This window comes from Cladophialophora carrionii (genome assembly GCF_000365165.1).
Source record: "Cladophialophora carrionii CBS 160.54 unplaced genomic scaffold supercont1.6, whole genome shotgun sequence".
Taxonomy (NCBI): Eukaryota; Fungi; Ascomycota; class Eurotiomycetes; order Chaetothyriales; family Herpotrichiellaceae; genus Cladophialophora; species Cladophialophora carrionii.
Genome location: NW_008481831.1, coordinates 1,147,096 through 1,163,147, shown reverse-complemented (window position 1 = coordinate 1,163,147; position 16,052 = coordinate 1,147,096). Strand labels below are relative to the sequence as shown.

The following is a 16,052-nucleotide window of genomic DNA, read 5'->3' as shown; positions in this document are numbered from 1 at the left end:
CTGTTCTGATGCTGTTCTGATGCTGTTCTGATGCTGTTCTGATGCTGTTCTGATGCTGTTCTGATGCTGTTCTGATGCTGTTCTGATGCTGTTCTAATACAGTTTCGTTATACTATAGTTCTATATAGCCCTTCTTACGGGGAGCTGGCCTAGGTTAGGACCGAGCTAAGATCGAGCTGAGAGTTGGCTAGGACTGAGCGAGTAGCGGGCTGAGTCCGTACTAAGACTAGGCTGAGACTAAGCTATATTATTAGTATAGCTTAAGTACTTAGTGTATAGATTACTAGTATACTCCTCTTTTATTTCGATAAAAAGCCTATTAAAGTACGAAATTCGCCTAAAATAGTTTAGCTTACCTTTTCTCTATAGTAGCTTATCTTAACTTACTATACTTTAAGTAAGTACTAGTATATACTTTATTCTTTGAGCTTAATACATATATATATATATATATATATATATATATTATAAATCGCTCTACATAAAGCGGTATACGGTCTAAGTAAGTTTACTTATAGGGAGTAATAACTATATATTTACTAAGGGTAAAGGGCACGCGGTCACTTATAACGGCGTGATAGTAGAATAATACTCTTAGTCTAAGGGAAGGGGTTAGAGTATTAACGAAGTTAACTATAGTTCCTATATAGGTAGGTACCGACCCGCGTATATATACTTACTAGCCGCTTAGTCTGCTTAGTGGTGCTTAGTAATACTTAGTGCTAAGTACACTAATCTTTACTAAGTATAACTAAGCTATAATATAACCTTAGCCTAATATTCCTTAAGGCTACAGTCCCTATATTCTCTTAGCCTCGGTCTAGCTACCTCTTATATTTATACTCTAGCCGCGTTAAAGGTTAAGCTAAAATAATATACTATTAGTAAGTACTTAGTCCTATATTAATATAACTATATTTATATTTATAAGATCCCTAAAATCTAGCGTTCTTATTATGAATCGCTCTATATAAGGCGGTATACGGTCTAAGTAGGTTTACTTATAGAGAGTAATAGCTATATATCGACTAAGGGTAAAGGGTACACGGTCACTTATAACGGTGTAATAATAAAATAACACTCTTAGTCTAAAGGTAGGGGTTAGAGTATTAATAAAAATTAACTAGTAGTTAAGTCGCGGGCTAAGAGGCGAGAGATTACACGTTTAAAGAGATTAATTACTAAGGCCGAGGAATAAGATATATTTTACTAGGATAAGTTAGAGTCCCTAGAGGAGATGCCAAATTATATATTACGGCGTAAGATATAGGCGCTAAGTACCTTTAATAAAGTTCCACCCTCTGTGGCGAGTCGGATTTGGCTCCAGGTCTTGATAGGCACGAGCCCAAAGTGCCCACCTACACTATCGTCGTGCGTAGTAAGATCAATCACGTCGGTATCGTAGACACTCTGGTCAGCGAGAGCAGTCCAGCCAGCCACGACAATGACCGTCAACGGCATGTTCACGGGCACCCCAAATGCTATACCAAAACCACTAACGCTTCCAACAGTGAGGCGCCTATTGCATGGTTTGGACGGCTCCGATACCTGGGAACACAAAAGTTCGAGCGTCATTAATGACCAAGAGAATAACCAACCATGTGCACTTTCCTCTGAAATGCGGGTTTCTTTGCAAGAAAACTTTGTGTAGTCGGTTACATTCGCGAAAAACGACATGACAAAGTACTCCACCTGCATAGTTTCGACGTGGTGGTCGAACCGGTGAGCATTGGTGGTTGTGATGTCGGTATAGGTGGCAATGATCATTGGGTGCTCAATTGACGCTAATTGGCTAGCACCTGTTGGTGCTTACGGAACGCTTCGCCGCAATAAGAGTATTAAACCATGCGCCAGCATCCCGAGACACTCTTCTTCCATATCGGGCCCGCGATCCATTGAAAGACTCAGAGAGAACATTCAAATGTCTCCGCAAAACAGCGAATCGCATAGGGCGATACGCTTCATAAGCGTGTCTAGCCCAAAACGGAGGAAGCATGCTCCGGCGGATCGAAGCGCCATCCAGTCGCACGCTGCCCGGACTACTCATGCCAGAGTGAGACATGCCCGTACCTTCGGTTATCAAGCCGCGAATACCGCCATGAGGACGACGACACAGCAGCTACTGCCGTGCCTCGTAAAGGACCATCTGGGCACGGAATTGTCTCGGACAGTTCCCGCTGCTCACAATGTTGCTCAGCAGCAGTCAGTAGTGGTCACAGAGACACAGAAACACGTTGCGGGTTGGCATCCAGTTCTGGGTGGGCTAGGCTCGGGTCGTCGAGACCTCTTCACGAGCTTTGTGAGGCCGTTTACGCCCATCGAGCATTTTTTACTAGATCATTGTGAGTGCGGTGATGTGAACATCTACGTCCCCTGGCTTCGGACAGGGCGCACAAGGACGGGGGTTGCATTTGTCATCAACTGACATGGGCACCCCAGATCTAACGACGGTCTCCCCTTACTTGAAAAGCCAGTGCATCAAGACTGATGCTTTCGGGCCATCCTTGGATGGCATGGTCCAGGGATGGGTGCGACTCAGCCTCAGCGATTCGGGTTTCCTAAGTGGTATCTTCCTCAATGCGTCTCGCCATCTTTCGGGACTCAGCCAGCAGGAACAGGGAGCGCAATTCTCCCAACTGGCGACCTGGTACAAGCTGCCGTGTGTGCGGGCGGTAAATGATGCCATCAACTTGCGCTCCGAGGGGATGTTATTTAGCGACTCGGTCATAGCCCAAGTAATGATATTGGCCTTGGATGAGGTAGGTTTTCGGTTTGCTCGTAGCTGCGGTTTTCCTGCTAACCACGAGCCTTGTTCAGATCACCACTGGCGATATGGCCATGGCCAGAAACCATGTTCGAGGAGCGGCCAGCATGGTGGTACTCAATGGCGGCCCGCAGACCCTGGGTCTGGGTGGTTTTCTCGAGATGATTCTCGAGAAGTATGCTGACCAAGTTGGTGTAAGATTGGATCAAGGTGCCTCACATGGCAGTGGCATCCCATTTGAAGATGATGTAAGGAGTTAATACTATTTCCTACCTGTTACGAAACGACCTCATGGCCACAGGCGGCAGGCCTGCGGAGGAAGCTATCCCGATGACTTGGTATAGAGCTAGGGACACCTGAGCATACATGGCGGCGTCACATGACAAGGTTCGGCATGATCAGTATTCCCAGACCTGCTCAGTACTGATCACACTGAGCACGCTGAGCACCATTGAGCAAGGACTCTTGGCAACAGCTGGTATATATACGCGCTCCCTCCCCCCAACAGCAGATAGGACCTTCGTGGTCAACTTAAGTTCTGGTCGAACCTGCAAGGTTCACAATGATCATCACTTGAACTATCGATAACGAACTCCTGCTCCCCGTTATCGAACCTTACGAAGGCGTGGCGCGGCCACGAGGGACCGATTCGCAACACTACCCCACATCCCACTACATTATCCACTAGATGATCGTGTTTCCTGCCCCATATCCCGCTGCGTTGTACGCTAGATCCGTCAGCCTCCCCTCCCATCCTTGAGACCTTTCCACAACCGACATCTTCTGCCAAGACTTGATATTGCCTGTTTCGCTGCCTCGATCTCTAGCTGTTTACTCATCATCCGCCCGAGGCTTTTGTGTTTCACCATTTCGGGAAGGTACAATTGCCAAGACTTACTATTACCTATTTCGGAATGCCCTAAGCTCAATATTGAACTCTGGTCAGGTACGATGCGCCCCATCGACACAACCGCAGAGCAACGCACTTCCGCACGCACAAGATAGAAGACAAATCTTTCGAATGATATATTGGGTTGTCAGAAGATGCGAAGACTCTTCCGGAATCGAGAAAGGGTTATTTATAAGCTTACGGTTTTTGTAATCTGAGCTCATGGAATCTAAGGCTACTGGGCTCCTTAAAGGGACAAGGTATATATCCAAGCGCCAGAAACCTTGGACACAAGAAGGTCAACCACCAACAAAGAATCAATCCGGTTTCGTTACCTATCGACATGGCAGAACTAGACCGAAATGTCCCCAAGGGTTCGCTGGTGCTTGTAACCGGCGCAAATGGCTATGTGGCGGCACAGGTCATTAAGCACTTTTTGGAGCGCGGGTACAAGGTACGGGGTACTGTCCGCGATCTCGAGAGGGCTTCCTGGCTCGTCGACGATGTCTTCAAGGCGTATGCCGACCGCGGCGACCTGGAGCTAGTCACTGTGCACGATTTGGCCGCCGATCATGCCTTCGACGATGCCGTCCGTGGTGTCTCCGCCATCGCCCATGTCGCCTCCGTTGTCAGCTTCGACCCGGATCCGAACAACGTGATCCCTCAGACCGTACGCGGCGCGGTTTCCATCCTTGAAGCGGCGCTCAAAGAGACGTCGGTGCGGGCGTTTGTGTATACCAGCTCCATCGTGGCGGCTGCAATTCCCCAGCCGGGTGTCGATACGCATGTCAAGTCGGATACGTGGAATGACACCGCCTTGCAAATGGCCTGGGCCCCACCGCCTTATGGAGCCAATCGGGCTCGTGGCTCCATTGTGTACATGGCGAGCAAGGTCGAGGCGGAGAAGGCGGTCTGGAAATTTGCCGTGGAGAAGAACCCTCATTTCACCGTCAACACCGTCGGCCCGTCGAGTATTATGGGAGAGCCACTCCACATAAGCCACATCCAGAGTCCCATCTCTTGGATGAAGCAGCTCTACGACGGCAACATGGACCTTCTGCGCAATTTCCCCGCATGTAAGCAATTTATGCCTTGTTTTCTGTGCATTTTTGGAGCTCTCTGTCATTTCCTACTGAAGTTAATCTAATACCAACTGAATAGCATACAACATCGACGTCAAAGATGTTGCCCTGCTCCACGTCGCGGCGGCCCTCGACCCAGAGGTCAACAATGCCCGTCTACAGGCCTGGGCCGATCCTTTTAACTGGAATACGCTCCTGGCAATGTTGAGGAAGCTCTATCCTCAACAAAAGTTCATTGATGACCTTCCCGGTATGTCGGAGCTGAGTCTTACTACCGGTACTACTCAGCAATTGGCCCTGCTGAAGAAGTGGGCAGGCCAGGATGGATGGCGGACGCTGGAGCAGACTGCGAAGGATAATATGGACGCGATTCTCAAGTGGGAGGGCCAAACAATAAAATAGACCAAATATTGGGTTATCGCACACAAAAGGCCTCAGAATTATGTTACTTCGCTGCTAAAGTCTCTATTGCATTTATGCCAGCGATTAGTAAAGGACCCTTAGGTACTTTTAATATAACAAGTCGCGAGGAAATCTGCCTCAGCACTCTATATTGTCTACCACAGTTTAAAGTACTGAACAGCTTGTGATGTCCTCGTAGCAGAGCACCTTTAGGGGGTCACTGAGGGGATATTACAAAGCACTTAATTCTATAAGCCGACTTATATACTATAGTTCATCTCCGAAGTTCCGCGATGTTACAGACCGACCTTCATGCGACCTGCCACGCGGGCGAGGAACACTTAGGCAAGGAAGGTAGAGCGATACGAGCCAGCCTCGTTAGTAAGGCTGACCAAGGTCACGTGACTTCCGAAGGAGGAAATAGTCGCTGCACTAACTGCACCGCTATAATATAGCGAATATAGCTATACAGTGCCTAAACCTACCTAGATAGGAAACCTACCTATATATATAGGCACAGCTAGGGCCACTCCTATAGCACTATAGTCAACTTCATTAATACTCTAACCCCTACCTTTAGACTAAGAGTGTTGTTCTACTATCACGCCGTTGCAAGTGACCGCGTGCCCTTCACCCTCAGCAGACATACAGTTGTTACTCCCTACAAGTAAACCTACTTGGACCGCAGACCGCCTTACGTGGAGCGATTCATAACACGCGACGACTATATTAAGTATTAGCGCTACTCCTTTCGACTAACTAGAAAGTAATTTATATAGCAGCGTTGAGGACGAAGCCGATAAAGTCGAGACTCTTGAGTCCCAGAGGAATGTTACAGTACAAGCAGTCTGGAGATTAGAAATATCAGTGCCGCTAATCGCGGTCTTGCCGAGTTTTGGCCCGACCCCTACCCTTGGAAGGTGACGTAGAAGATACTCCCGTACCGATATCTGCTCCGTGGCATGTCGATCGCCATGGTCCTCAGAGCACAGAGATTTAGCGATAATGCGTTTGCTTCGAGGATATAAAAAGCGTCGGGACAGATTCAAAAGTCTCATTGCAGTGTTCATCGCTCTCCATTGTTGACTGATCTTTGCAAGAGTACAACAACCATGCCGAAAGTTCTCGTCACTGGCGCGAATGGCTTTCTAGCCACACATATCTTGAGCCAACTCGTCGAAGTATGTCTGAAGAGGCCTGCTCATGAAGGTACCACTGACCACAAGCAGAATGGTTATGAAGTCACCGGAACCGTTCGTACACAGACCAAGACTGAGGATGTCTTCGTAGCTCATCCCAGTCTCAAAGCCAAAGTCAAGCTTGTAGTGATACCAGATCTTTCAGCGGCAGGCGCCTATGACGAGATCTTCAAGGAAACGCAATTTGATTACATTATTCATACTGCATCTCCAGTACCAGATGGAAGTGGCAAGGACTTTGACAAAGACTTTTTGATTCCTGCGGTCCAGGGGTGAGGGGTCAATCTTTTAGCTTGTTCGTGATAAATATTCACAGTTGCGTTTAGGAACCTGGAGCTGCCCAATGCCGCTCGTACCTCCTCCGAAGCGCTCAAGCATTTTTGCTTCACCGGCAGTCTCGTGTCGGTCGCCGATCTCACAAAGCCATTTACTGGTAAAGCCTTGACTGCAAATGATTGAAATGAGGTATTAGTGGCAACGCACCATTTTTTGAGCCTGCAGCTGATGTTCTACGTGTGCATCAACAGGTCGATCCCGAATTTGCTCGCAAGGCCCAACACGGATTCATGAGTTATGCGTTCGCGAAAACATTGGCCGAAAAGGCATTGTGGAAGTTTGGAGGATAAGAACCTGAATTATTTACCGTCTCTGTCATTTCAGCGTCAGTATGACCACCTGGCAGCATTAATTTAGATATTGGCCCGCCGGAAGCCCCTTCATCATAGTTCCACCCTTGCAACGGCTTGACGAGAAGGCGTTCGACAAGGGCCGAACAAATTTGAGTTCCGATGTCTTCTACGACAACCTCTAGAGGCCGGGCGCCGAGGGTAAGCCTCTGTTCAGTACCTACATTGGGGCTCGGGATCTCGCCGCAGTGCATGTCCGATCCTTGACCGAGGCGGGTGACAAGAATCGCAGGATATTGTTGGCCAATTCGGAACCATTCTTGGCGGGAACGGTGCTGCAGATACTGAAAGATGAATTTCCACAACTCAGTCAGCGTCTAACTTCAATCCCGCTGCGGCGATTGTGGCCAGCAAGGAGGAGGGCACGGAATACTATCGAGTTGATGACTCAGATATTAGGAGAGTGTTCGGAGACAAGATTTATCGATCACTGAGGGAGACGGTGATCGATACGGCGAACAGACTCCTTGAGATTGAATGAAAGCTGCGTCTTAGCACAGTGACACCATAGGCAAGATAAAGAGACACGTATTTGGCTTGGACTGGTGTAGACCTGAAGTGTGCGATGTTCGAGCTGGTAATTCTCAGGTTTGCATTTAGGTTTCTACGCGTTGCCGAACTTTCTTGCATATCTAGGGCGAGTCACAACTGCACGCGAGTGCAGGCCTTGATTGTTGCAACTTGTCGTTCCTGCAGCTTCTCAAATGTGCCTTTTGTGAAGAACAATGCCGGATTCATGAATCTACCCAGATCACGAGCAGGACGCTTCCATTTTTGGGACTTCAAATACGCACTGAAGTCGCCTGGTCTGCAACAACATCCTCGGCTCTGGAAAGGCTGACACAACTGCGGCATGTGCTCCCTCTGCCAGTGATGGGTGACAAACACCCTGTGCATTGAAGCAGACCCGTTGTTTTCAGGGCCAATCAACGATAGGCGGCAGAGGAAGCTCCGAATCCCTGAATTTACCCCTAATCTCGATGCCTCCCGCATCTAAGCCCCAACACTGGCCAACCAGAATGATTACTGATCTTCAACATGGAATTTGATGCTCGGAGGTCCTATACTCCCACTGGACCATCCTAGTGCTTAATCCATTGATTTCATCAAGCCACGCCCCACTGATTCGACAGAGAGCAGGAGTAATGGGAAAAGGGTGAATGAATATTAATCACACTGATTGTCCCACAGAGCTGCCTCGGGTACTTGCATCCGTGACCCGAGATAAACAAGTCCCAATAAAGACTATGTACGGCCCCTCGAATCGGACCTTCGAGGCGAAAGATTCCTGGCAAACAACTTGAGCTTTCTCCCGCAGACCTCAATACCTTCGACTTCTCATCATGCCAAAGACCCATTCGGACCCTGGCGAGCAGACGGATAGCGCGTTGATGTATCTGGAAAAAGAAGCAGATCAGGCTAGAAACATAACTCAGGACAGCACGAATCTCGCATGTATCGACCTGTGGGAGAAACGTAACCCGCAGAATTGGTCATTTCCAAGGCGACTCTTTCACACGGCAATTCCGTGCTTGCTTGCCTTTCAAGTGTAAGACTCAGCACAATCCCGGGTCGAAAGGATCTCTGACCGACGCAGGACCTTTGGCACGTCCGTAACGGTGCCGGCAACACAGGCCATCGGCGCCCACTTTCACGTTTCCCGGACGGCATCCGTCCTGGTCGTTACCGTCTACACCATCGGCGTGGCATTTGGACCCCTCTTCTTCGCGCCACTATCCGAAATCACTGGCCGCCGTCGCCTCTACATCGTCACCACCTTTTTCCTATTGGCCTTTACCGCTGGGGCTGGCGCGAGCCACAACTTCTCCACCCTGTTGGTCTGTCGGTTCCTGGCAGCCTTTTTGGGCTCGGCGGGGGTGGCGGTCGGCGCGGGCACGGTGGTCGACGTGTGGGGAGTGGGCAAGAAGAGTGGCATCGCAGGCATGTTGTTCATTCTCGGACCATTTCTCGGCCCTTCCTTGGGCCCGCTAGCTGGCGCCTACATCATGCATGACCGTAAGGGGGACTGGCGATGGACTCAGTGGCTCTTGTGCTGCGTCGGGACGCCCATTTGGATTGGCACATTCGTCATGGGCGAGACGTCGAAAGATCAAATCTTGCGCAACGCCGAGAAAAAGCAGAAGACCGCCGGACCACTAAATTCACCTTCGCATAACCGTCTTTCCCGGGCCAGGTACGTTGTCGGATTCTCCATACTCCGTGCCGCGAAGATGCTCTTTTCCGAGCCCATCGTCTTCTGCCTCACGGTCTACAGTGCCTACGCCTACGCCATGATCTTCAGCTACTTTGGGAGCACCGCGTACGTGCTCCAATTGAACTACGACTTTAACCCCCGCCAAGTTGGCCTCAGCCTGATCAGCGTTATCATTGGCTTCTTCCTGGGCAGTGCCATGTTTGGCACTTTTGACAAGACTCTCTACGCCCGGGCGACCGCAGGCTCGCCGGAGGGCATGGCCGCGCCAGAGCATCGACTGTATTCCGCCCTAGTCGGCAGTTTTTTCCTCCCCGTCAGCCTGTTCTGGTGAGTTTATCTGAAGCTTGAACCTGGTTTGCTTTGCGGCGCACCAGTTGATCTCAACGACTGACCAGTTGCTGTAGGTATGCATGGGAAGCCCATTCGGGTGGACACTGGGCTGCATTAGTTGCTGCCGGGATACCTTTTGGATTCGGTGCACTTTCACTGTTTGTATGTGGCTGGTCAACGAGTTTGGGAAACTCTCTCTTTGCTGACAATTCTCGTCCCAGTTGTCGACCATCACCTACCTCGTGGACGTCTATGGGTCTCGAGGCGCCGCGTCAGGTATGTTGAAAAATTTGGAGAGTGGTGCTGTCGCTGATACTGGATTTTACAGCACTATCTGCTAATGGCACCCTTCGTTATACACTAGGAGCCACTTTTCCACTCTTTACGGTCCAGATGTACGAGAAACTTGGTGTCCACTGGGCTGGAAGTCTCTACGCCTTTCTTTCTCTGGTTTTAATGCCCATCCCTTGGCTACTGTTCCGGTACGGCCCTTACTTAAGGTCGAAAAGTCACTTCGAAACTTCAGTTGTAGGAATGCAGAAGATCGATGCTCCGACAATATAGGTAATACTCGCTGGAGAGATATCTTGTCAATCCAAGATACTGAAAACTGCCCGCACACAGATATATAGCTTTTGAGCCAGAATAAGGTGGTAGATCTCTGCCCAACGAGTTTTCATTTCCAGAGCATTAGATTGCAAAGTCAATCAAGTTGGCAGCAGTTCGGGAATGATATGGGGTGACACTTGCCCGATGAGCCTAGACTAGTAGAGGGGGAGCCTGTTATGTTCATCGTGGAAGCGGACGTTTACGAACAGCGGAGAAATCCTGTAATGGCGTGCGCAAAGAGACGTCGTCCTGGGGTGTAGGGTCAACAACGGTCAATATCGCTCCAGACGTGCTGACTGTAGATATGATCCGCGATGTGTTATATGTCGTTAATTTGCCGGGCCAAAAAAGCCTGCTCAATTCTTCGCGGCTCTTTTTAGTCCAAACCTCACCTATAGTGAGTCACCTAGAAGGTTAAGGGTTCATGGCATCATAGAATGCTTCTCATGCAGTCATACTCTTCTGAGATTTCAACTCATTAAGCTTTTTCCGGTCTACCGGCCTCCGTCTTCATGACGTGCCGAGGCCGCGTCACGAAAGCAACCGTACTTACTCATCTGTGAACAGGCAATTCCCCAAACGCAGCCCAAACGCACCGAAAGGCAGAACCAAAGCCTCCCATTGGATACGTTAAATCCATCCATCTTGAGTCCGAGGACGTGAGTGTGCGAGCTTCCCCCCGTTTTGTCGAAGAGTACCTTGGAAGCCTTTCCGATATAACCCGGAAGGGCAAATAACCTCAGAGATTAACGTTCGCCTCATCCAATCGTATCAAGCTCGGGGCGGAATCGGGAATAAGAAGCACGCAAACAACGTTCTACAGCCTCTGCGGCCGCGTTGATCGCACATGGCAACTCCGTCCTCGTGTTTCACCGTGTCTCCGATCCGCGACAAAATAGATATTGATGATCAATCCATTCGATATAGCAGCTCGCCCTTGAGTGGAGGCTCAGCCATGGAGACCTCTCGCCTAGGTGAAGGTGTCGAAGAGCCTTCTATCCTGCATTTAGGTCTGCCTCCCATTGTTCTGCTCGCTTGATTTCGGTGATGTCTCTTGAAGACACTGTCGATGCCTCTCGTGAGAAAGAAAGAAACCTAACGACGGAAGCTGTAAGCCATGACTCCCTGCAAGCATTCTATTTTAAACCTTTTTTTGTGTTTATTTGCCAGTGGACAGTATAGCTAACTTAGAACTGAAGCAGCCTCCACACACCGCTGAGCATAGAAAACAAGGACAGAGACAGCTTTCGTCCAACGAGAAGGATCAAGTCCAATCAGATTTGCTACAAGAGACTTCGTCGACGTCTACGCCGACCTCGAAGAGTGACCTCGAGATAGGAGACGATCTTCGGATCCCAAGACGTCTTTCCGCACAATGCAGTCGAAGTTCCAGCAGCCGTCACGGCTCTGCACTAGTATTTGTAGCCTCGCACTCGCAAAATGAGATGACAGACCTCGAGTTACAAATAACTCAGGATGAATGCATAGACTGGGACGGACCAGACGATCCGGTAGGCTTTCATGTCCTCCACGCAATAAAGGTCAACGAGCTGAAAATACTTTTTCGACAAGGGGCACCCAATGAATCTCAGCTCAGGGCGCAAATTAGCCACAGCAACGGTGCTATCCCTATTATCTTTCTCCGTCACCTTTATCAGCAGCATCTATAGCTCAGCTATCGTCCCCATTGCTCTCAGTTTTCATGTATCGACTGAAGTTTCGACGCTTGGCATAAGCTTGTATATCTTGGTAATAACGACCTCCGCGGGCCATGGTTCTTCTGGCGCATGTGTTGACGCTTAAGCAGGGTTTTGGACTGGGCCCAGTCATATTCGGCCCTCTTTCGGAAAGATTTGGACGGACCCTCCCCTTGTTCTCAGGTACTTCGCCTTCTGCATCATGCAGATTCCCATCCCTGTGGCACAAAACCTTCAAACAGTCATGCTCATCCGCTTTCCTGGGAGGCACTTCTGGCTCGTCCGCTCTTACAATCGTCGCCGGCATTGTCGCCGATATCTACGGTCCCGTTCAAAGAGGACTCGCAGTCGCTGTGTTCTCATCAACTGTTTCCTTTGGTCCGGCCATGGGTCCTGTAGTAGGATCTTTCATCACTGAGAGCTATCTGGGATGGAGGTGGACTGGCTACGTTTCATTCATGCTCAGCATCTTCTCCTGGATACTTGGAGTCCTCGTTGTCCCCGAAACATATGGACCGGTGTTGCTGCAGAGAAGGGCGAAGCGTCTCCGGCATCAAACACGTATTGGTCCATCCACTCAAAGATGGACGAACAATAGATCACCGTCCACTGCTTGGTGGTCAGGTTCCTTGCTCGACCATTCTTCATGCTCATCCGGGAACCCATACTTTCGCCGATCACCATGTATCTCGCCGTGGTGTACGGAATTCTGTACCTGTTCTTTGAGGCATTCCCTATCGCCTTCCACGAGCAGCGGGGATGGAAGCCTGCGATTGCATCGCTCCCATTCATTTCTCTCGGAATTGGCATCATCATTGACGGTGTCATCTCTGCTTTAAACACGGCAATACATTTTAAACGCAAGTTTGACCATGGTACACACACGCCGGAAGACCGACTTCCCTCCATGGTGGTTGGAGGACTGTTGCTCTCAATCGGGCTGTTTTGGTTTGCATGCACTTCTGACAAAAATATCACTTGGTGCTACAAGTGCTCTCTGCAATACCCATTGGAATCGGGATTATGCTGCTATTCATGCGGGGTGTCAATTATCTGGTTGATGTCTACCTGATGCTGTCGAACAGCGCCATGGCCGCCAACACGATGTGTCGATCGGTTTTCGCGGCATCTTTCCCGTTATTCGCAACCGCAATGTGGGCTGAGAAAGAACTGCCCCTTCAATTTTATCATTTGCCAGAGTGAACAAAGGTATCATCGGCTTGGAGTGGCATGGGCGAGCTCTCTTTTGGGCTTCCTCACGTTAGCTCTCGCACCCTGCCCGGTTTTCTTCTACATATATGGACAGAAGATCAGAGTTATGAGCAAATTTGTCCCGCGCTAAAGTACAGGTTGAATCGGACGACGGATTAGAATGGACACAATATGCGCCGCCACAAGATCTGATATGTTGGGAGAAAAAGCGCAGGCATTGGGTTGAGAAGGATACTGTACTCCAGGCCCAATCAGCAGATCTAGCACCTCAGCAAAGGCCCGACTGTCTGAATGGAGACAGAATCTCATACCGTAATTTGTAATTAGGCGCGATGCCAGGGACGGCAATATGGGCAAGAGTCGTGAACACTTGCCTTGGATCGGCACTCTTGCCGGCGCAACTCATACTAATCTGCAATTCATTCTGGCTGAGGAGGATTGAGTCACGCTGAATCTTCCGCGCGTAGCTAAGACGGCGCGCGATTGGGTATCTCTGGCGGGTCCAGGGCCTGGGTTTGGCGGCTGCGTCGCCCCGCAAACGACCTATAAGTAGTGCCTTGAGGAAGGTGGACCACACCTCGGTTTCCTCCCCATTCTCAAATGCAAGAGCCCCAATGGAAACCCCCAACGAGCACGACGAGACCCAGCACGGAGGAGTTGCCCTTCAAGATATCGACAATCTCCTGGCACTGCGCCGACGAAAGTCTTTCCCAAAAGCCTGTCATCCATGCCGTCGTCGCAAAGTCCGCTGTGATCACAGCCACCCGTGTGCGAGTTGTATAAAACACGAACAGCCAGGACTTTGCGCCTATTTGGACGACAAGGGCAAACCACGCAGAGAGCATGTCGGCTCCAAAGCATCGAATAAATCAACGAAAGAGAGACTGGCGTCGCTCGCAGACCTCGAACGCCGGATGCAAGCCATGGCAGAAAAAATTGTTCGACAATTTGGTCCTCTCAATGCTCAATCACCAGACCAGCCTCCGAATCGGCATCAGATAACCGAAGGGCATATCGTCGACAGGCCTTCAGTTCAAAAACGGCCGCCGCATAATCAAAGGTCTCCCGCCAGGGGCCCGCCCAGTGCAGCGACAACCGAGGAGATTGGAGCGCCAGTATATATGGGCGCTGAATCACTCGCCTCAGCACTCCTTGATACCCTGAAATCTGGACAGCCTCCGGAGGACTCCCAACAATCGAGTAGTGGAGGAAGCAATCTTCAGCCCTCGGCGCACGAGACCATGAAACTGTTGTACCTGGCCGACACGGGATCTATGCATCCTTTCGCAAATCTGTGGCTTCCTGGTTCCAGCGCGGAAGATATTTGTCTGGCTCTTCCTGATGACGAAACCTTTGAGCGGTACGTCGATGGTACGATTCGGAGACTCGCTTCATGCTAAACTTCGACTGCAGATGCTTGACTGCCTTTTACGACACAGTCCACCTCGTCTTGCCTTCGTGTTCCGTCGACGATTTCGAAGCTGACGCCAGAGCGTTCTGGCGTGAACGCTCAAGCGGTCAGAAGAGGGAAAGTGAGCTTCGATCCCCTTCTTGGCTTGCCGTTCTTTTCTGTATCCTCGCATGTGGATGCACATACAGTACTCTTAGTCGAGCTGAGAGCGATCTAAGCTCCAGGGTGTTTGGTATGCCATCTCTCTCAGTTATCGAACATTTCGAGGCCAGCTAATGTAAAATTTGATTCTATAGTCTGTTGCACATTCGCGCTCCTCCGACTCGACAATTATCTCCTTCAACCAACGATAAGTAGCGTACGGGCACTCGTTGGACTATGTGGAAACCTGCGGGACCAAGCGAATCCCGCGGCATCTTGGTCATTGCTGGGTATGCTCAAGAATTGTCATCTTCGGTTCGCCTCACCGTACTGACCGGAGACTGTTAGGCATGGCAATCCGTTTGGCCCAATCTTTAAGCCTTCATTGTGCGCCTCCACCGAGAAAGGATTCGCCTGTCATCGAACAGCAAGCCTGGACGTTGTGGTACGACACGTGCCTTTTAATTCATTGACCGTGCTCGTCTCAGAGGGACTACTGTTAACAATCTCTCTTCAGGCAGGGTCTCGTGTGGCAAGACACTACTCTCTCCCTCTGCTACGACCGCCCTTGCGCCGCTTTCGTAGATGGCTCGATTCCACGTATCCCTCGCTCGACCAACGGCATAGGTCTGTCTTACCCGGAGAGCTGCCATGGACTTGCCATTGTTATGAACGACATGTGCCACGAATGGACACGTTTTCGCAGAGCGGGCTCTGCAAGTCCCCCTGCAGTTCACTTCCGAGTCGCTGAAGAGCAGATTTTATTATGGGAAGCCTCTGCAGAGGAATACCTGCGGAATCGAGCAATCTGCAGAGACAACACCCAACGTCTGCTTCAAAAAGCGTTTCAGATCTTCGTCAACTTCTTCATTTTCCAGCTCCACCGGCACCTTTTGACTGCTCGGCCGTTGTTTGCGAATTCCGCACAGATCACGCCACGTTCGCCAGAGACAGGAGAGGGAAACCAGGACACCGCCGAGGATCACAATGCAATTTGCATGGATCGCTGTGAGACCATTTTATACCTCTATCTGTCGATGCGGAAGTCGCACTTCCAAGCCAGTCGGGTGTGGTTACTCATTCACATCTGTATCAGCTGTTCATTCTTCCTCGCCACCGCGATGAAGAAAGCCAAGGACCAGCATGGAGAAGACCCCAAGCAGGATGGAGATAACAGCAGATATCGAATCTTGCGTGATTTGGCCAAGCACTTCGAAGAGACCATTCCTTACACGATACATCCGCATCACACAGACATTCTAAACACGCTTAAGGACGTTATAGGATTACCTGCTTGAAGAGAGGATCTGGACACATTCGTTCACCAAACAGGTCTCAGCCACGGGGATACACGCCGATCAAGTACGATTTATCATCCCCGGCTGGATTCTGTGAGCGTGGGTTATGGCATGTTT

The 16,052-nt window shown here is 50.0% G+C and overlaps 6 protein-coding genes across 6 annotated transcripts; all 6 read left to right on the top strand.

Annotated features, from left to right (window-relative positions):
- Window positions 1-2,426: 2,426 nt before the first annotated feature.
- G647_07378 (uncharacterized protein) lies at window positions 2,427-3,024 on the top strand (the record flags this gene model as incomplete). Its single annotated transcript, XM_008731694.1, has 2 exons — window positions 2,427-2,759; window positions 2,818-3,024. The coding sequence occupies 2 exons, from the start codon at window positions 2,427-2,429 to the stop codon at window positions 3,022-3,024; spliced, it is 540 nt and encodes a 179-aa protein (XP_008729916.1).
- A 972-nt stretch (window positions 3,025-3,996) lies between these two features.
- G647_07377 (uncharacterized protein) lies at window positions 3,997-5,137 on the top strand (the record flags this gene model as incomplete). Its single annotated transcript, XM_008731693.1, has 2 exons — window positions 3,997-4,729; window positions 4,815-5,137. 2 exons carry the CDS (start codon window positions 3,997-3,999, stop codon window positions 5,135-5,137), a joined length of 1,056 nt encoding a protein of 351 aa, XP_008729915.1.
- A 1,112-nt stretch (window positions 5,138-6,249) lies between these two features.
- G647_07376 (uncharacterized protein) lies at window positions 6,250-6,612 on the top strand (the record flags this gene model as incomplete). Its single annotated transcript, XM_008731692.1, has 2 exons — window positions 6,250-6,318; window positions 6,367-6,612. The coding sequence occupies 2 exons, from the start codon at window positions 6,250-6,252 to the stop codon at window positions 6,610-6,612; spliced, it is 315 nt and encodes a 104-aa protein (XP_008729914.1).
- Window positions 6,613-8,365: 1,753 nt separating this feature from the next.
- Window positions 8,366-10,131, top strand: G647_07375 (uncharacterized protein; the record flags this gene model as incomplete). Its single annotated transcript, XM_008731691.1, has 5 exons — window positions 8,366-8,571; window positions 8,620-9,564; window positions 9,642-9,729; window positions 9,789-9,843; window positions 9,896-10,131. The coding sequence occupies 5 exons, from the start codon at window positions 8,366-8,368 to the stop codon at window positions 10,129-10,131; spliced, it is 1,530 nt and encodes a 509-aa protein (XP_008729913.1).
- Window positions 10,132-11,757: 1,626 nt separating this feature from the next.
- On the top strand, window positions 11,758-12,712 carry G647_07374 (uncharacterized protein; the record flags this gene model as incomplete). Its single annotated transcript, XM_008731690.1, has 2 exons — window positions 11,758-11,925; window positions 11,984-12,712. 2 exons carry the CDS (start codon window positions 11,758-11,760, stop codon window positions 12,710-12,712), a joined length of 897 nt encoding a protein of 298 aa, XP_008729912.1.
- A 1,296-nt stretch (window positions 12,713-14,008) lies between these two features.
- Window positions 14,009-15,935, top strand: G647_07373 (uncharacterized protein; the record flags this gene model as incomplete). Its single annotated transcript, XM_008731689.1, has 5 exons — window positions 14,009-14,445; window positions 14,499-14,728; window positions 14,793-14,927; window positions 14,986-15,076; window positions 15,155-15,935. 5 exons carry the CDS (start codon window positions 14,009-14,011, stop codon window positions 15,933-15,935), a joined length of 1,674 nt encoding a protein of 557 aa, XP_008729911.1.
- Window positions 15,936-16,052: the final 117 nt, after the last annotated feature.